At 39.3% G+C, this 21,072-nt stretch overlaps 2 protein-coding genes and 1 pseudogene across 6 annotated transcripts; 1 reads left to right on the top strand and 2 right to left on the bottom strand.

The window, feature by feature from the left end:
- The first annotated feature begins 640 nt into the window (after positions 1–640).
- LOC103708846 (low temperature-induced protein lt101.2) lies at positions 641–1,523 on the top strand. Its single transcript, XM_008793943.6, has 2 exons — positions 641–1,130; positions 1,317–1,523. Exons 1-2 carry the CDS (start codon positions 1,050–1,052, stop codon positions 1,398–1,400), a joined length of 165 nt encoding a protein of 54 aa, XP_008792165.1. The 5' UTR covers positions 641–1,049; the 3' UTR covers positions 1,401–1,523.
- A 750-nt stretch (positions 1,524–2,273) lies between these two features.
- On the bottom strand, positions 2,274–8,507 carry LOC103708855 (interactor of constitutive active ROPs 3-like). Of its 4 annotated transcripts, none has more exons than XM_008793962.6 (5): positions 8,167–8,507; positions 6,624–6,682; positions 5,068–5,248; positions 2,633–4,265; positions 2,274–2,529 (listed from the first exon to the last, which is right to left on the bottom strand). In XM_008793962.6, the coding sequence occupies exons 2-4, from the start codon at positions 6,641–6,643 to the stop codon at positions 2,655–2,657; spliced, it is 1,812 nt and encodes a 603-aa protein (XP_008792184.4). In that variant the 5' UTR covers positions 6,644–6,682; positions 8,167–8,507; the 3' UTR covers positions 2,274–2,529; positions 2,633–2,654. The 4 variants fall into 4 exon arrangements, with proteins under 4 accessions (XP_008792184.4, XP_038980196.3, XP_038980195.3 ...); XM_039124268.3 differs by having other exon boundaries at positions 2,274–2,554; positions 5,068–5,251; positions 8,167–8,480; XM_039124267.3 differs by having other exon boundaries at positions 5,068–5,251; positions 8,167–8,479.
- Positions 8,508–13,523: 5,016 nt separating this feature from the next.
- Positions 13,524–19,792, bottom strand: LOC103708870 (uncharacterized; annotated as a pseudogene). Its single transcript, XR_015967746.2, has 4 exons — positions 19,071–19,792; positions 16,535–16,777; positions 14,538–14,681; positions 13,524–14,442 (listed from the first exon to the last, which is right to left on the bottom strand). The product of XR_015967746.2 is annotated as an uncharacterized LOC103708870 (transcript).
- Between the last annotated feature and the right edge of the window lie 1,280 nt (positions 19,793–21,072).

Below are 21,072 nucleotides of genomic sequence, written 5' to 3'. Positions count from 1 at the left end.
GAGCTTTGTAGGAATATATGGCCATGGATGGCCCCTTTACCTCTCCAGAAAACGAAGGAATATAGAGAGAAAGAACAGCAGCAGGAGACGACAACGCCAAACATCACCATCGCACGCCCAGATCTTTTCTTCCCTCAGCTTAGATTTGAGGGCTGAATTTAAAGAGCCCAAAGAAACAGTAGTGACACAAGGGGATTGATATAATTTATAAAAGATTAGGTCGCTCATGCATGAGATGCCACGTTTTATCAGAAACTAGTTTGATAACTAGTAAGAACTTTTGTTGCAAGAAAATGAGAGCTCTAGTGGTACTATAATCATCTGGGTTTCAAGAATCGGATCCGAAAAATTTATATAATTGCTAAGCCGAGTGATGTGATTATTATTGGAAAAAACAAACCTACAACATAATTTTCTTCTAGGTGAGAGTACCCCTTAACCCAAACCTTGGACATTGAATTCATCAAATCTTTGTAATGTTTGAGCCTTGCAATCGCAGCAATCCATGTCTTTGTAACTATTAAGTGCTTTGGCATGATCTGAAAATTGTGATAGAGATGCGACATGCTGACTTTCCAAGGACAATCAATAGTAAGACATCTTGCATGATCAACAAGTAACTAAAGTTCCAATAATGCAATCAGGTCAACCTACCATTCCTAACCTCCCAAATCACAAGTAGAACTAAAAATTTTAGCTTTAATTTTGACCGTGCAACCCAGGCATCTCAAGTAGAAACGTATCAAACCACCAAGAAAATATAACCGTAGATCCCATCTCCATGCCACACCTGGGCCAGTATCGACACCAAGATCCCGATCTAGAGAGGACACGTGTCACACAAATAACACACGTGGCCTCCAATCGATTAGCCTCACCTGCCACGTTCCCGCTCTCACGAGCAAAAACCGTCGAAGCCTAAAACCACCTCCAAAGCCGAATGCTCCCTCAATTCCAAGCCAAGTCTCCTCCTCCTTCACGATAACTCTTATCCTCATTCTCCTCTCGCTCTCTGAGAATAAATTTCAGCTAAGAATAGCTTCCAAGAGATGGGATCCGCGACGTTCCTCGAAGTAGTACTGGCCATACTGTTGCCACCTCTTGGAGTCTTTCTCCGTTATGGATGTGGTGTAAGTCGATCTTTTAGTGTCCTTTGCATCATAAGATCATTCATTTCTATGCTTCTACTGCTTATTTATTTGCACAGAAGGATTTATTTATTTCTATTTAGACTGGTGTTTTTCTTTGATATAATACGTGTGTATTTTTTTGGACGGTGATGCGGTGCCCTTTTTTTTTATGATTTATTTGTGCAGGTGGAGTTTTGGATTGACCTTTTGCTGACCATATTGGGGTATATTCCGGGTATTATATATGCCATATATGTGTTGGTAGCATAATGTTATGAGCGGATAGGTGGTATGTTGATGGAAATCTTATTATTAGTCTTGTGGTGCAAGCACGGTGGGAAAAGGAACTTGTACCTTTTCAATAAGATACATGTCGGTATCGTATCTTTTCAATGATCGAATTGCCCCTTCAGTATTAGGCTTTGCAATGCTCTGCACGTTATCGAACCTTTTTCGTTAAAAAATAATCTAGCATCATTTCAACAAACTGCGACTAAGACCGATTTAGCAATTCAGATGAAGGTGAGTAATAACACAAATGTTAAATGAAAAATGAATTACTTCTATCTTATTTATGCCACTAGTGATAGAAATTATGATTTATCTCCCTTTTTATGTTGATCTATTGGTGCTTATAGAAGTTGCCGCAATTGTTACTTATTAGTCACAGGCGTGCAAGTTCTAACGTTCTACTAAAATATTATTTAGATTCTTTAATTCTGGACAAGTATCTAAGAGCAATCTTGTAGTATAATCGATTCTCACGATGTATATATAGGAAGATAGTTGAGATGATCCATAGGCAAGACATGCAACCATCAGCAAGATTTGAAGCAGGATTTGAAGAAGGATTAGTAATGATGTCAGCCGATAAACAATGTCAAGCTTGCAAGGCAAACCAGTTCAATCTAATTCAAGCCTAAGTTAAGTTGGATGGCTAAATGGCCCGATTCTCTCGTGTCTCCCGTCCGCCCACTTGGCCCAAATATGTCGGCTATGAGCCTTGGGCTTAAACGCAACCGGAGCGTTTTAGTCACCCGATTACAGCCCATGGCCCAGATAATTGTACCCTTTGGTCACTCCGCAAGGGCTGTGAGAGCCACCCTTATCCGAGACGTAGAACAATCTGATAAACATTCAAGGGGAGATAAAGGGGGGAAATTTCTAATAATAATGGTGCCGAACACCGAACTTGTTCCTGTTGCCACAAGACAATCAGGAGCTATCTGTTCCATGAGAAAAGTGGCATTGAAATAAAGTTTTACAGGTATATTTAAGTAGCATCAAGAAGAGTAAAGTTTGAAGCAGGTTGAAAGAAGAGCAAATCAAAGCTAAAGCTCTCTTGCATCACCTGTCTTGAAGCAGTGCACTTTTCCTCAGTGTCACATCCCATGGTGTTCTGGCCACAAAAAAGAATGAAAGAACTGATCAATGTCCCAATTAGCATGAGCTAGGATAAGTGCATCAATAATAGGAAAACCAAATGACAGTGATTAACTTACCAATAAATAATCAACTGTCATCTTACTTGGGGCTCTTCTTCCACAACCCACCGATTCTTTTCAGCATATTTTTGTCCTTCTTCTTTGGTGATTCATCATCCAAGTCATCAGAAAACGGGGAGTTCATCAGCTTCCCAGCAACAGTGTTGTACTGAGAGTCCAATGAGCCGCTCCTCTCCATGAAACTCCCATGGTTGCCCGTAGTGAGAACAGCTGTGGCTGCTTCAGCTGCCTTCCTCCATTGATCGGACTGCACTCTCAGCCTCCTTAGTTCAGCTTCCATCTCTGAATTCATTGATTGAGCTGCTTCAAGCTGCTCAGCCACACTTGCGGCTCTCCTGCTGTTTTTATCAGCCTCCTCGGTAACATATCCAAGCTTCATTGTCGCCTCCCTCTCTGCAGCTCTTGCTACCTCAAGCTCAGCAATGACTGCTTCATAACTCTTACGGCTCTCTGTCTCTTTCTTTCCTAATTCTAATTTCAGCGTCTCGTTCTCCTCCGAAATACTCTGCAGCTCTGTCTCTTTATCCATGAGGTTTGCCTTCAGCTCAGCAATGTCGGTAATCGACTTCATTAATTTTGCCTCCATCTCAGAATCCACTACCCGAGCCTTCTCTCTTTCTGCATTCTGTTCCTTGTTCAGAGCTGCTAATTTCCGAACTTCAGATTCCCTGTCAACAAGAGCTGCCTTCAACTCAGCAATCTCTGTCCTCCCATTCTTCAACAATGATTCTAGTTCGGCTTCTCTCAGTCCACAATCAGTTTTCATACGCTCCAACTGTTCATAGGCAGACTGGACCTGCATTGTATTTTGATTATGTTCTTCTTGGCACTTGATCTCGGCTGCTTCAAGTGCAGATCGCAATTTTTCCACTTCTGACTCCCAAAAACCACAACCAGATTTGTCGAGTTCATTGAGGTCAACCTCCTCGGCAAACTTATCAGCCTGCAATTTTTTAACAATTTCCTCTAGTGAACTAACTTGAGCCCTGGATTCTTCTAGCTCAGAGGTCACAGAACTCAAGGATTCCCTTAGTTTCGAACCCTCAGAATTAAGAGTCTCAACACTGATCTTAGCCATTTCCAGTTGCTGTTGAGCCTCACTGACCATTGCCCGTGCTTCATCCTCCGCTTTTTCGGTAGTTCTAAGCTGAATCTTTAGGTTCTCAAGGGCAGCAAGTGTTTCCGCCATGTCTTGCTTCAAAGCCTGAAGCTCAACGTGAGCTTCTTCAGAGTGCTTTGCTTGGGCAGCCTCAGATTTAACAGCATTTTCAACCTGCTGCTTCAGCCTCTGAATCTCACCCATGGCAGAGGCCAAAGCCGTGGAATCGACAGAATGCTGTTTCTGGATAGCTTCAAGTTCAGACTGCCATGCGCGATCACGCTCCTGCGAAATTTTGCGTAGTTCCTGGAGCCGAGTTTCTTCAGCTGCAGAGAACTCAACAAGCTGACGCTGTGAATCCTCAACCTGTGCAGACATGCCTTGTAGCTGTTTCTTGGCTTCTTCTGCATCCTGCTGGGCTCGCCTCTTCCCTGCTTCAGATGAACTTAACTGATCCTTTGTCTTTTTCAAATCCTCTTGGAGCTGAGTGAGTTGGGACTCCAACTCAGATATCCTACTTGGACGCTTCTTCTGGTTTTCAGAAAAGAAGTGGGAGATATTAGTCATCCCCACTGAAAGAAATTAAAGATGATTGACCTAAAAACCACCTGCAATATGAACATTTAGTTGGTGTTTTGTTGCCTACTACGCTATAATGGTACGGCATGCAGAGATATCAACTACCTAAGTAAAACATAAATGGAAAAATACACGACAATGGAGGAGAGAAGACAGCAGTACGGCAGTAGAAAACAAAGACTACCGAGGTTAAGGATCCACAATTTCTACAAATTCAGAGTGCTGAATGTCATAGTTCAAAATGATTACATTATCTTGCATGTATATGAGGTTGATTTACCAGGTTTTCAATGCCATGTGCAACTTAGAAGTCTAGATTTAGGTCTGATTGGGACTAAATCCAGGATGCGTCAAGTCTGAAGCAGGTCAAACTGATCAATCAATTGCCTTACAAAATTGATGTTAAACCTTAAAAGAAATGGCTGCTGAGCCCGAATGATATCATCCATCTAGGCATCGTTCAACTCCCAAACATGCTCATGTATATGTAGCATTCATAAAGCCAAAATCAACACAGAGAGAGGTTTAACAGAATGTAAGCTACCTATTCAAGATACAAATTGCAATGTTTCCCTTCAGTGTCAGTTGACGACATGCATCTAAAAAGTATACGAGATTGCTGTTCAGAAACATGAGCAGTAGATTCTAGTTTCGCAGAGGATAACATGTTGTGAGCTTGCATATAATGTTCAGAAACAATGACCCGTCCTAGAAGCTGTTGTCAAGAAACAGGGCAGTTCCACTTAGTCATTACCTCAGTTACTGGACTTCTGGGTGACCGGCGCTCGACAACCTTAGGACTTCTTTCAGTTGGGGTCTTTGTAGGAGCGTGAGCAGAAGCGGAAGAGTCAGATTCATGTCCTTCTGCCTTGGCTACACGAGTCGATCTAGGAGTGGCTGGAGAAGTTCTTTGAGGAACTTCTGATGATACGCTCCTGCTTCAAGCAAAAGAGATATCTGATTTCTAAGAAATCAATAAATGCTTGTCATCAACAACAAACATAAAACATAAATGTATTAGTGAGAAAATTAAAATTTCTACAGCACTGTCTAAATTTCTCTGAGTAATAATTTGTGGTCCACCAGAAACAAAATTGCTGCAGTTCCACACACAAACACACAAAAGGAAAAAAAAAAAAAGTTCATATGTAACAAGTGAAATTGTCATTGCTGATCGGTCAGCGTGATCAAGAAGTTAAAGACAGATGCTTCTAGGATCCATAAATACAGAAGAAAAATGATATGCTTATATCAGTGTTGAAAGTGGCAACACATATAAGTTAACCACCAAATAGGGTACTTTCACCTCGCTCTACCAGTAACAGTTTACTGATTCAGAACCTTCTCTCCATCAATCAGTCGTTGCAACAAGATCGAGCAGCTAACCCAAGTAAAATTGTGATTCTACATGATCCGTAGAAGTGGATATTAATTTCAATCATAAACGACAAAGATTGGAAGGTGCAGAATTGATCATGAAATCAAGTCAAGTATCCAAAATTGATTCTTCAGGCTCATGCGAACTGACAAAGGGAATTGGTAAGTACAGTCCCAATAATTTAAAGATGTGCCTATCTGGTCACACCAGATAAAATGAACAGAAGACACACACAATAATATCAAATCAGTCATAAAACCCATGTATATCCACTAGATACCTCCTATGAAAAGTTAAGGCAAGGCCCACCATTCCAAAAACATCTGATTTGTCACAAGCTAAAACTCCTCTCCCATCACATCATACTGGTCCATACCCTTTATGGATCCCCTTCTCCATCACAAAAGAATAGAAGCATTATTAGATATCATAACCCGTTACAAAACCTCATTTTGAAGCCCCATATTTATAAGGAATGAGCACTCACCATCTCCAGCAAATCTCTGCTCTAATACCATATTAACTAACCAATTTATCCCCAAAAGCTAAGCTTATAAGGAAAGGATCAACAATATACATCAAGTTTAACAAATCTTGTACAAAGAAAAGGTACAGAGCCGTTACTTGCAAGCATATTCACACATACATATATCGAGTGAATAAGATAAGTTTTCCTATGCATGGGCCACCACCCTAACTCACAATCGGACAAATCCAACAAACCAAACAGGCGGTTATACACACAGGGGGTGGAGTGGAACCCTCTCCATTGGAAAATATAAAGAAATCCAACCAGAGGGACCATTTGATCCTATCTACTCAGTTTAATACAAACAAACCCATCTTGGATCCCACCACCACCCACTGAGCGAAACTATTCAGAAATCAGCATCCGGGTATTACAAAAACAAAAACTCAAGTGCAGAACATACCTGGGTTTGGGTGTCTGCATGCTATCCCACTTAGTCTATCCTCTTCCACAAGCCAAGACCTGCAACCACAACAGAACAGAGCAAACCATAAAGAGAGCTCATATCAGGCGAGCTTGTTGCACAAGAACAAAATAAATGTCCCATGGACCCCAACGAGCAGCAAGTGGATCCAAACCAATGGAACAAATGACTGCTCGAGTAATCCTATCTTGTTTTCTTCCACCATTTCACAAAGCTGAGCACAAAGACATCGATTTTACCAAAGCTTTCAACTTTTCCCCTTAACTTCAATACTGCTCTACTCGTACTCTCCATCCATTCCCATCATTGCTTCGCAACCGCATAACGTAAGCAGGGAGGAAGGAATCTAGAGAGTTTGCGTGCCCCCCCCCCCCTGCCCCTGTTGATTGAAGTGACGACAATGCCCTTACATTTGAATGAACCAAGACCGGGCAAGGACGGCAGTTTAGTCATTGATGGGCAAGTTAAAGAAATTGTACCGCGCCGTAGTAATGGGAGAGGAAACAGTGGAGCTTGGGTAAAGGGGGTCAAAGGAGCAAGGGCTGCAGAACGGCGCGCCTCCTGAGGAGTCTCCTCACAGTCGGCAAGAACCAAGTAATAAAACCTTCTTTTTTTTTGAGTACCGTGAAAATAGCAGCTTTTAAAGAATTAATGAAATAAATGTAAATAGATATTAAAATAAGAAATATTTCAAGATTAAAAGCAATAAATTTTAGTTTTGAATCCGTCAAATCTCGTTGCCTGCTGAAGGGATTCTTCCTTGAAAATAATAACTGCTACGATAGTTCAAAACACAAAACCAAGGTGTAATAAAAAAGAAATAAAGCATGAAAGCACGGGGATAGGGGTAGGAGAAGGAGAAAAATGGCCACAGATAGGCTAAGGAGAGGAGACAAGCGCAGATGAGAACTCATCAACAAAGAAGATCCCAAAGAGAAAAGGATGATCAAGAGGAACTTAAAAGAAGCCTATATTAGAACTCATCAAAGAAGAAACTTTTATGGTTTTCTTTCTTATTTTCTGTAGTTTATATGCACTTTCCGATCAGGAAATCCTCAAAAAGCCTGCGGTGTTGATATCAAAAGATCTGGCATTATCACTTCTGGTGCAGACTTTTTTTTTTTTTTTTTTTTTTTTGGCGACGAAGCCCAAACAAACCAAACTTTAAGAAAACAAGAAACTAGAAGAAAATGAAATATTTTCTATGTATTTTAGATGACCTTTCTTTAATAGAACCGCTCAAGGAAAGGTCGTAACTTTCCCACCATAACACTGTTTCTGGTCTTTTTTCTTCTTCTTGCAACGAAGAAAAGGAAACAAAAAGAGGCGGGGCTTCTTTCCAAGTTTCCATACGATATAGAAGAGCTCTCTTTAGAACATCCACGTATAGAAAGCTCGCATTTTTCCCACATTTCCTCTTTTCCCGTTCGTCAAGCAAGAAGAACGCGAAGAAAGGAGCCAGCTTTGGAGCAGAGCAAGTGAAAACAAGACGAAAAACGAAACAAGAGATGAATCAACTCACGGTTTTCCTTCCGATTTGCGATCGAAACACGACGGTTTCCCTTCTTATTCCCCTTCTTTTCTTCGCCTTCTCCTTCCCCTCTCGCAGTCCCGATGCCACTTCAGCGAGCGGAGGGAGCAAACAGAGGACACGAGATTTATAGGAAGCACTAGGGTTTGTCTCGAGCTAAAGCTAGGGTTTGGAGCCAACGAAGTGGTGGATTTTGTCGCCACTCGCCGAGAGCGAGACTTCAACCAGGTTAGAATTTTGCCCAGCGTCCGTTGTCCCCAAGCACGCTACCGGTGCTCCGACCCCCACTACTGGCCACTGGTGCAGGGTTTTTGCGGTCTATCCAAGAAAGCTGGTTGCTTGTTCGGGCTGCGAGTTGAGGTCTTATTACCTCCGTCAGGTTACCGCCCATTTTCAAACGACAGCTTTTGGGGTGGCCCATGCAAGTTCTCAGTGCTCCCCATTCCCAAGCTATTTTTTAAACCATGGAGTACATGTAGACGAGTGCCATGGAACGTTTCTTTGCATTAATTAAGGTTCTTTTGGGAAACTTCAAATTAATTAAGTTTGAAAGAAGACTAATGCTATATATAACCCTAAAAAAAATTGTAGACTAATGCTATGGAAGCTTGGATTCTGCAGCAAACTCTTTGATGTACTTGCTTGTTTTAATTTTTTTTCCTGATGTAATTTTCTTGCTTGCTGAAAAAAATTCTACCTGCAGTGGATCCCGCCATCTAGATAAAGCAGTATTAATCACAAAAGTAGAATATCAGGACAATTTTTGGTAGGCAGAAGATGAAGTTTAGACATCAAGCATCATCTCATAATGGGATTTGTTAAAATAGAGGTAATCATATTGTTACCCCAAAACTAATATTATCATTGAAGATTGCTGATATACAAATGTGAAAAGTGTCCATCTCTAGCATTAATACACCAACAAATACACTCAACCTAGTGAAGAGGAAAAAAGTGTGTATTGAAGTAGAGATTATTTATGCAGTGCTTCGAAAAATTTGAATTATGATGAGTATTGTTGTGGCTTTTCAGGCTAAACATGTATTCAGAAATACAAACAGGATATATGGTCAGTCACTTCAAAGGCACCATGTAGATTGAAGAAGGAAAGTTGCCTAGAGCACTCCGAATCTTATTATTTTTTGATCTTATTGAATATATCTGTACTCGAATTGTATGAATTACCTGCTTTAACAAAAAATAAAAGATTATTTATCTAAACTTATTAGCGCAGAGAATGAGAGTGTGTATTAGAGGAGATATTGCACATCCAAAACTATTTATTAGAGGAAATATGCCACCAGTTAGGGCTGAACACGGATCTGAAGACTAGTTGGATCAAATCTTGTTGGCCAAATGTCATACATCCATCAGGTGAAACAAATGGACCAAATCTGAGGCCATCACAGTGTACGGGCATGCTGTAAAATGATAGATTGGAATACCAAGAAAAAGACCCTTTCTTGAGAAGGCATGGATCCCTCTTGGGTTTGGACATCCTTCAAATATCAAAGCTCTAATAATTATATCCTTGTCACGCGGAAATGAAACTTGTTCCATGGCCGACTTATAGATTACTACAGCCTGTATGGATTACCAGGGTATTGAGCCCTGACCCCAATTTCGACCATCAGGCATTGAAGCCTTTAATGTCCAAGTGTCCTCCTCTCTCAAGACTGAAGGGTAACTTTCCTTTCAAAAAAAAAAAAAAAAAGAGAAAAGGTACCGAGGGGGCCTGTTTGGTTCGCGGAAAAAGAAGGAAAAGTGTGGTCAACGAGAAAGTAATAAGATGCCGCTTATTTTATTGGAGTTTTCAAAGAAAAGAGATAAAAAAAGTTGTATTTCTATGAAAATATTATTCCCATATTTCATGGGAAAGCCTTTTCTATAAGAAACATAGGGCTCGTTTGGTTCGCGGAAAGCATTTTCCCTCATAGGAATATGATTTATGCGAAGCAGATTCTTAGGAAGAGGATGCCTAGGAAAGTACTTTTGGCATGTTTGGTTGACCATGGAAAAGTGACAGATTTCCAAAATGCTTATGTTTGGTTGACCATCCACTTTTCTAGAAAAGTTATATATAATTTCTACTATTACTTAATAAAAATTAGGTCTTTAATGTCTCTTTAATGCTTCTTTAATTCTGAAAGGCCTTTTTGGAAATAAAAATAGAAATAGAGTGATTTCCGCCTCATGGAAAAGTAACTTTTTCATATTTCTCACTGGAAAGACTTTCCCGTGAAATGTGGGAATCAGAATACAACTTTCTCATCTCTCTCTTTTAAAAACTTCAACCAAACAAGAGCCATCTCATTACTTTCTCGTTGACCACACTTTCCTCCCTTCTTTTTTCACGAACCAAACGAGCCCATAGAAAAGTTATTTTTCCATGAGCTAGGAATCACTCCACTTTTATTTTTTTTCCAAAAAAGCCCTTCAGCACCCAATTGTTATTAAGGGTATAATAGGAATTATACATAACTTTCTCAGAAAAGTGGATGGTCAACCAAATATTAGCACTCTATAAATCTGTTACTTTTCCATAATCAACCAAATATGCCAAAAGTACTTTTTCAGATATTTTCTTCCTAGGAATCTGCTTTATAAGAATAATATTTCTAAGAGGAAAAATGTTTTCCACGAACCAAATGAGCCCCGAAGGGTAATAGATGATTGGCGAGTCTCCATACTAATTTCAACAGATATGGAACTCCACTTATCAAAGAATATAACCTTAGGCTCTGACCTCTCTTCTCATTTTCAATCAGCCAAATATATTCTCCTATGTCCTCACTCTTATCGTGCTCACACCCAACCAGCAGTTTATGGAATCCTCGGCATTTGATTTAGCCTTTCAGTTGAATGACTTAATCCCAGATACGTCTTGCCATTCAAATTCCACACTGATATGAAAGACGACACAGCTTTTATGAACAGGACTGAAGTAGTGGCCCAGGAGAAGTAAATTTAAGTCAGACACAGGGAGGTGGCCACCTTCAGAAATCTGACAATCCGAACACCACACCATAAAGTTTTCATGCATTTGTGGTGTACTATAGATAGGCCCCAGAGTCGTATTTTTCTCAAGGTCTAATACAAAAACAATACAAGGTTTCTTGGGACCGCTTATATTACCTTTTAGGTAGAGTGACCATGGAAAAGTAGGTGGCCACAAACCAAGGGTGGGGTGCCGAGGAGGAAGCGTGTCAGGTTAAAAAGCAAGGTGGGTATCAGGAGGTGCCTTGATTTGTAACAAAAGCAACACTTCGTACCATATGACTTTGATTAAAGACCCAACGCAGGGGATTTAGCTGATGACAGAGGAGTGCGTAGGGGAAGAAGCTCTCCTCTTTACTTGAAGCTCCAGCTTAATCCATTACTTTTTAGCAGGTTAAGGCTGAATCAAGCACCCGCACCATAGCGCGGTACATATTTATAATTGCATGGTTTAGAAAAAAAAAGTACGAGTTAGGTTTTTTGAATATGTTTCTTCTCCACAACTGGCCATTTTCTACCGTAGTTGGAGAGCTTTGAGCAGCCTTCATTATGTTGCATGAAAAAGAGTACCATTTAAATTATCTAAAACTAAAGCATCGTACATTTACACCATGATGGTCGCACTGCAATATATATGTAATGTTTATTACAGCTACTATTTGACATTCTCATGGTCTTGAGAATTTAATATTAGTTTCTAACATGAAAGCTTGAAAGAATGTCTGAAATATTTTCTTTAGGTTGATTCTGATTTAAATATAGAATCTTTGCAATGCCACTTTATCATCGTTCTATGGCGATATAATGATTTATTCCGGTCAGGCAGATAATATGATTTAGATCACCAACTGAAGTCTGAAGATATCATTTACCAGCAATCAACCAAGCATGGTCCTCAACCAAATAGCGCACTCTTGGAGAAATTGAGCTCATTGATTTTTTTTTTTTTTAATGTTTGGATGAAGGTCCAACCCATCCCTACAGTTGATGGCCTAAAAGGCTGCTGAACAAGCTTTTCTACGCCAGTCTGACATCCCTCTCCTCAGGAAAGATATCCTTATTTTGATGTGGATTGGTGTCGTACCCCACGTTACTCTCAAAGAAAAAGTTGCTCGAGAGGTTAGGTTTCCCACTGTGAAGCTGCTTGTGGAAGACAATGACCATAGCATCTTAAGTTGTTGGACATGCTGGTTTTTGGTGGCTTTTGCCGAATTACTTGAAGCTTCGAGTTTTTTTAATCTTTATTCGATTTAAATTGCCTCAAACAATGTGTCAAATCACATATACTATTTTACCATGAGTTCTTGAATGATGTGATGAATCTTGCTGAAGCCAGCCTATGAAGGAGGTTGCTTTCTTAGCAAAAAAAAGAAAAAAAAAAGGAGGTTGCTTCCATGTCAAATGGCCGTCACGGTGACATGACAAAACGATATGCCACGGAAGAGCAAAACAGCAGAGAATCCCTCATTTCTGCCACACTTTTGAGTAAATAGTAAAGAATCTGTCTGAGTTCTGATTGACTCTTTCAATCCCCGTTTGTGAGGCGTGTCAGCATTTTCTCGCCCCACATCCGTATATCTTCACTTTGCCACGCTCTAGCCTTCTAAAATAGCATTAGAACATGAAGTCGTTCTCTGGTGAAACAAAAATGATGGTTAATTTCTGCCAGGGATTTCCCTTTTTTTATTCCTCAAGGAAGGAGGTGCATCTGCGTTTGTAAACGCTAAGAACTCAAATATTCGACGCAACGCAAGGGCTTGCAAAAATAAGCATTCAGCTACAATAACTGTTGCTGAACAGACTCAAAAGAAAATAAAAGATTCACAACATCATTTTCTCTCTCAAAAAAAAAAATCAAAGCATCATATCGTTCCTCATGGATTCTGATCCAAAAATGACCACAATACTATGAAAGCACATTTAACTGAGGGACCAACTTAGACCACTGTTTACAGTTTACAACATATCACACAACTCTTTCTGTATGTAATGACTACTGCTGAATACTTATATTTATATTACATAAGCGCTCTTTTTAACTTATGGAAATAGTTACTCCATAGTTATCATAAAACCTAACAAACCATACTAAGGCAAACATATCCCCTCCTAATATAGCGATGCATTTTATTTTTGTCCTAGATTGCTAGCATTTTATTCCTTGTGTGCAGTCTAAAGCAGGCATGTACTTGGTACTAGGAGCCCATATATATATATATATATATATATATATATATATATATATATATATATATATATATATATATATATGTTCAACAAACTCAATAGGTGACAGACTATGCAATCTCTGAAATCTGAGCCACCTCTAGAAGTACCACTCTGCTCACGCTCTAAGAAGCAGCGGAAGAAGGCAAAGACACCGTCATCATCCTCACCACTGTCAGTGTCCGCACTCGAGGTTCCGCTCTCTGCAGATGCTGAAGCTTGCCTCCGTTGCAATCGCAGCACATGCATGACGACATCAGGGGAGAGTGTTATTCGTGCACGAGCCTCTCTGCACCGCTTATTACCTGCAATTATCTGCCATGGAGAAGAGAGATCATAATCTAGAAACCAACAAAACTTCCTGAAATTTAAGTCAGTGAAACATAGATACAGCAGGAACCCTGTTTGGAATTTCTTGGAAGTGGAAATAGTTTATCAGCTGCCGGAGTCCGGATCTTTATATTAGCATCATATCCACCTGTAGCAAGAACAGGATCATGAGGGTGAGGCTCGACACAGTTCAGTTCACAATGTGTGTATCAGCACCCATCAAGCACATCAGCTCGCCCCCTTCTTTCTTCCATATATAACCATGGCCACAGTCTGATCCACTGACTGTTCTAAAATTCTTATGGCCTGAATATACCTGTGGTGTTATAAGCTTTTGCAAATTTGCATCAACTTTAACAGATTGTGGGTCTGGCCCAAGTCCCATGCCCTTCAAAAACATGTAGATAAGCTCAACATTATATGAGACAAACAATTCACTTGTGCTAGAATATGCCAGTCCAGTGATATGGACACCATTGGTACCAACCAGAAAACAAGGGCAGAAAGTATTCATATGTTGATATGGAGTGCTCGATGCATCCCATTGACAGATTCTTATGCCATAAACACATGCATATTCATCTGAACCACCTATAGAGATATGGTAAGAGTTGAATGGATCTATGACCATAGCATTCAGTCTTATAGGTAGCCTATTCCCCGAGAATGAAGAGCAAGTAAAAGCTTGGTAGGAGCATGGCTTCGCATATCAAACTGCATAAAAATCGACATTCAATTCCTGCAATGTTAGAAGGGGGGAGGGAAGGAAGTGGGAGAATCAAAATAAGGTAATTGATAAGGTGGTCTACCTGCTGTACTAAGCCATCTTCACTACAGCTGTAAAACACATAAGGAGCACCCTCTTCTATGGTAAGTCCATGCACTCGGCCATTATGTAACCCAAGCAGCCTGGTACTGACTTGACCATTATCCATAATTTGGCCAACACTAACCTAATAAGGGCAGAACAACAACAACAACAACAAAAATACAATACAGGTTTCTTAAGATGCAGCAGTTAATGAGCTTATAAGCGACATAGCCATCAGCTATTAACTATTAAAAATTAATCTCAATAAAATTTTCAAAAGAAATTCACTAGAGCATTGGTTGGATATCCACAAGATTCAGATTAAGAGAATTGGTAAAATTGTTATTACATACCCCTATCGGTTGTAAGAACTGGGTAAGGGGCATGGAAACTAATATAAGATGATATCTATTTTCAGGCATGGAGATGTACAACTGATATTGGAAATCCAGCTTGAGACAAGGTAAAATTGTTGTTGCATACCACTATCTGTTGTAAAAACTGAGGAGGAACATTGAAAGTAATATAGAATAATATTTATTTTCAGGTAGAGAGATGTACAACTAATATTGGAAATCAAGATAAGGAATGGTAGGCAAATTTCTATACAAGAGAGGAAGATGGGGTGAATGGACCAAAAGTTAATTTTCATACATGTGAAGTGAATAAGGATTCGTAAGCTGATCCTTGATATTCGAGGTAGGATTTGATAGTTGTCATATAAAAAGAACAAAAAAAGGAAGAAAGATATAAAATCATGTGCTTACAAGTGCATGATTTTATCTTTATTTATAATTTCTTCCTTTTCCTTGTCCTGTTGTTGATCGCCAAATTAGACAAAATTAGTTCTTTTCTTTTCCTCCCTAATTTTAATTGCCATATTAAACAGATCCTTCATCTAGTTTTTACAGATGCGAATAATTAGTCCAATTTGTGGTTTTAGAAAGACTATCTGGAAGATGGATGAACTGTAACTCCAGGCTTGTATACTAGCCAGTTTCTGAAGTAAAGACCATTGGATGTTGACTAATTATAAATGAAACTTATGCAACCCGACTACTTAATAGCACGATCATTCACCTAGATTAAGTTCACGTGCTTGCATACACATAGATGCAAATTATCACGAATGACCTAGCATATTAATAGGGCAGACAATATTTGTCCAAACAATTACGGATGGAGCAGTTTATATTCCCATTCCAGTTGTCATTAAGGGTCCTGTTAGATCCAAGCAAAGATACAGATTTAATGAGAAGGAATACATTAGCAAAATAAGGGCACGTGGCAAGGCTGATTTTAACATGTTAAAGCTTTAAAAGCCATGTTGGTTGCAGCCATGAACTATAGGCCACTAAATGTGCTAGCCCACAGACAACACGAATACAGGCAAATCTGACTTACTACTAAATTCCATACATTTTAGGTAAGAAGGAAAGGAGCAATATTTGAATGTGCTAGATTTAAGTATCCTTTGTATCAAAACAATTCCATCCTAAGCCAATCCATAAGCAAGCAAACCCGGTAATGGAAAAGCAATCACTGTTGATGTTCTAATGTGTGAATACAGCACTCATGTTTTGAAATGTGGTTGCCTTGTGCAGAATTGCACTTGTATCTGGATTGGGGAAAAAAAAACATGGTCCATACTCCGGCTATACATACAAGGGCTTCGTTTTGTGTTCCATTATATGTATCAAAGAGTCATAGCAAATATCAAGTGCAACTACAACCGCAAGGTAGGGACGCAACTTTATGGAGATGGAAAAAAACCATCTTCTTAATTATATTTTTCTACATGAAAGTTCATGCAAGAGTTTTCATGGTCGCAGGTCATAAGATGACAATTTAATACATAATTTCATTCATATGCTCCATGCTTGACTTAAAACTGTAAAAACTAGAGACTGGAACATGAATTTTCTTTTAAAAGAACATATATAAGGATTTTTTTTAAGAAAAGAACTGTGCTTAGAAGTTTTAAAATAGACTTACCTGACCATCAGCTGCAGATGTTATTATGGTACGATCATCAGTATATGGCATAACTCGCACCTTGAAGACATTATCCAAATGACCAGAATGATATATGATTTCTTTACTTTTAGTTGCCCAATTCCAAACTATGACATTTTTATCATCAGAACCAGAAACACCAGCAGGGTTGAAATGTATAGTGTTCACGCAACCCTGATGACCATTTAAGTCCCCATAGAAACACATCTGCTTCACAAAAGCCTAAACATATAATTAGAAGGTGATAAGAACAATCAATGTTCTGAATTCTCGCTGCATAATATGATTCATCTAACAATTTTTTCAGCATATTGTGCAATTTCTCATGTTAGAATATTTAGAATAAAACAAACGAGTAAGCAACCTTTGTTCTCAAATCTATAATATGAAGCTCCTCAGAATCTATGAAAGAAATAATATAAGCTAACAGTACTCCAGTAATCTAGTAAAATTGATGATGCTTATGCTACATCCACCATAATATGCAACTGGGAATTTTGGTACTGCTGTTGTATAGTTATATGGTACCAGAAAGTTTCACATTACAGATTTTGTTTAGCAGCATATCTACTTGATAGCATCACTAACTCAGATATTTCAGAGTACCGATCATTCTTATCCAAGGTAGCAACCTATGTTTAAGAGATTGAATGGCTTATCTCAAACATAAAAGACCGAATGGCAGCCAGATTATCTAGGACCAAGATGAGTCTCAATCAAGCCAATCATTTTTTTTCAATTCTTTGTTTTCCTCAAGTGATAGAACATGAATAAATAAATAAATATACAACTACTGGTACACCATTATAATGAAGATAAGATTATGTGCTATACACTCTATGCTTGCTGTATAACAGCTAGACAGTGGTTCTGCTCTACCTTCGTTGTTATTTAACAGATATACATATATGTTCATGCACATTGAAGGACTCAGCATCAGATGAAAGAAGCGGTATTTGTTATAGTAGAGCAGCTACCATATCTGCAAAACAGAACTGTTGTAGACAGCCTATATGAGACAATAAGAAAAGCATGAGTTAATGGCCATGAACCAAGGGTCACCACTTAATATCATCTGGAAGGAATTCTTAACGATTAAATAGGATCATCAAACAACTCGTGCATAGTTCAAATCTAGCTCAAGTTTACATGAACTGATTTCGAGCTGGTGTTCCCAGCTTTTGACAAAAACAAGCAAAACTCAGCCTGACCATGTTAATAGAAGCACCAAGCTCAAGCTGGTATAAGCACACTCAAGCTTGGCTTGTTTACATTCCTAACCTCAAGGGTCCAGATAAAAGATGGATTCACATGTTTCCAAATTCTCCCTAGTTCATGCAAGAATTCATGAGTCTAGTTCTTCACTCCCAGCCACCCACATAGATGGGTCCCCAAATTTGACTGCCCCATGTTAAGCCATTTTCAATCACTCACCATTGACTGATGAGACCAGCTGTAAGGACAACTTCATTGAAAACTCGTCCTATCTTTTCAAGATGAAGAGATGTGGCAGATAGATTTTGGAAAACTTATCAACAATTTACTTAAAACCGCGGAACAGAATGATGTTTTGTAGTTGTCATCAACTAAATGGTGGTAAAGAACCAACTCTTGTGCCTCAATTATGGAAAATCTAAAATTAATGGGCCAGGAGCCAGAATAAACTAACATATAGATCCTCAAATAGAAAGTCAAGGCCACATATATCATTTACTAAAGGATCGTTAGGAATCGACAAAACTCGTTTGAAATCAACAAAGATCGCATTTAGTAATTTTTGGACAGGAGAAAGCTTGCCGCTAAATCAAGGTATATAGCATGGCTCATCTAGATTCAACCACACAGACGAGCAACGGCAGCAGTATGCATAACAAAATCTTAGAATTCGACTTCTAGCCTTTCAGCTAAGCTCATGTCCTCGGTCGAAGTCTGGCCATATGTTCCTCATTAAAATAAAAAAGGCAAGCATGAAGCAATAGCCATTAGCGAGCTTCCTAGTGCTCTGGAACAGGGATCACCAAAATCACGACCGCAGCCAATTTTCAATCAGGTACAACTGAGCAAAATTTCCAGACATGCAAGGTGAGGGAAGGCCAGAGTAATCCATGTCGGACGTTTACCGATTCCAACATTGATTGCAAGGTCGTTTGCAAAGGTAGCAGTTTTTTTCTCCTCGCATCACTACACTCAATAGGCCAATCAACCACGCATGGCAGAACCTGATAGGGAAGACTCGATTCTTCAATTCAACCCAGTAGATAACTTGATATAGTAACAGGGTGTCACTCAAACTAGTAGTACTACAATAAATATAAAGAAAGCTGAAATTTTCCCCCGAAAAGGAATAACAAGACAGAGTAACTAGTAAAAAGTAGCAGATCGTGAAACATTATTTCATGGCATATATGTACTACAAAAATCTAAATAACAGCATAGATATCAAATCTGTATCAGTTATCGAGAATTATAATTGGCGAAAAAAAAGAAAGAAGAAAGAATGGAGGAGAGCGACGACTCGAGGGCGAGAAGCTCCTAACTCCCGGTACCAGAGCTCCTTGACGCCGCGACCGGGCACCATGGACGGCGGCAGCCAGACGTCAGGATCGGGGCGCCGATAGCCGGCTAGAGCGGCGGTGATTCCCCCCGTCCTAGCGGAGCGACGAAGAACTCCTCCTCGGGCTCGGAGAGAAGAGGAAGGAAAAGGGAAGGAGCGCAAGAAGGGGGAAAGAGTGGGGCGGGGGAGGTCATGTGATCCGGCGAGGGTTTATATAGATGGGAAGGGAACGGTGGGGGAGGAGGAAGGCGACGAAGGGGAAGGAGGTATACAGAGGGGCGAGGGTCCAGGTGGGGGTGAATTGGTGTCGCCATGGAGGGGAAAAGCACTCCCTCTTTTTTTCTTTTTCTTTCTTTTTTTCTTCTTCTTCTTCTTTTCTTCTTTTCTTCTTTTTTTTTTTTTTTTTTTTTTTTTTTTTTTTTTTTTTTTTTTTTTTTTTTTAACAACAACAATTCACTCATCGAAAAGAGTGTAGCCTACAAAATCAGAAAAGAGCAGATAACATATAGATTGAAGCTTTTCAACAGGATCTTCTCGCCGGGGCATTGTACTTGCCTCCACGCCCCAGCTGGGTGTGGATTTGGGTGTTGATGAAGAAATCAGTTATACATAATGCATTCCCAGTAATGCATGTGTACCGACGAGTATATGGAGTGAGCAAGTTGTAGAAGAAACCTAAATAGAATAAGCATAAGCAAAGTCCAAATTTAGATGTTGTGTTGTTTATGCTATATGGTGGTAGCAAGAGCAATTGGCAAGAGCATTCCACACTCCTTTTTTTAGTAATAATTGGAATTGAAAGGTTTAAAATTGTTTGAATTCATATATAATGCATTTTACGACAATAAGAGTACATTATGGATAATAAATAGAACGATTTATAAGATGAGTATGCTGGCATACATCATGGCATTGATCTTATGAATATGGACCATATGTGACTTTATATGCAATGGTGTAATATAATTCACATACAATATAGTCTTGCCTTCATCAAAGTTCAATGACCAAAACATTTAGGATAGAGCCATTCCTTATTACACAGTCCATTGTCTATAGGCTTTTGCTACCATGATATTGCATGCAAGCACAGTTGTTACATCTTGGTTGGTGCATGCTTGGAGAATTATTATTCAATAGACTGTATAACCATTTTCCCCTCCTTTCTGCATGTGGGAATCCAAATATCTACCAAGTTAACAACGAGGTTGCAATATATAACACTTTCTTCATCTAAGATTTGCTAGATAAATTCATTAGTAGCATTTGCAAACCAAGTTTGCTCTCTCTTTGTGCCTGTTATCCCCTCTAATGAAAAATAGAGAACTTGGATTAGTGTGCAGACATCAAAAGAAAAGGGGAGAGGATATGAAAAATTAAAGCTAGGACACAATAGCAAGGCAATGATCCTTTATAAAGTTTTTTTTTTTTTTTCCTAATAGCCATAGCCATCCATGAATTGCGTGGCTCTGGCACATAATGGTCCAATCATGGGTAAGTAGATGCATCTGAAGATGGTAAGGTCTAGTATTTTGAATCATGAGAGGTGCACTAGAGGTACGCCAACACTTATGCAAGGTTTATATATTTGTTGAGCTTTTCCCATACATGGTTAATATTAAAAGCATACTTAATATTGTTATTATTAACTATCGTTAAATACTCATGTCACGAAGATGATGCAAGCCGGAGTGGATGGCAGAAGTTAAAATCAATTAATATTTTCCATAACACCAAGACGAAGATGAGTAATTGACCCTTCTATGAGGGATAAATAGGAGGCGATATAGTGATATATTATGCGGAGGCAGCGAAGAGGAGGAGGGTGGAATAGAAATCAAGTGATAGATTTTGACTCAAGGTTTGGGGGGGGGGGGGGGGGGGGGGCATGGTATTCATTGCAAGTAAATTCTTTTCTAAAAGAGTGACAAGCCAGATAGGATGATGATTTACAAATGACAAG

This window comes from Phoenix dactylifera, chromosome 8 (genome assembly GCF_051530095.1).
Source record: "Phoenix dactylifera cultivar Ajwa chromosome 8, Ajwa_hap1_PhDact_Kaust_v1.1, whole genome shotgun sequence".
Taxonomy (NCBI): domain Eukaryota; kingdom Viridiplantae; phylum Streptophyta; class Magnoliopsida; order Arecales; family Arecaceae; genus Phoenix; species Phoenix dactylifera.
This window is presented reverse-complemented; position numbering and strand designations above follow the sequence as displayed.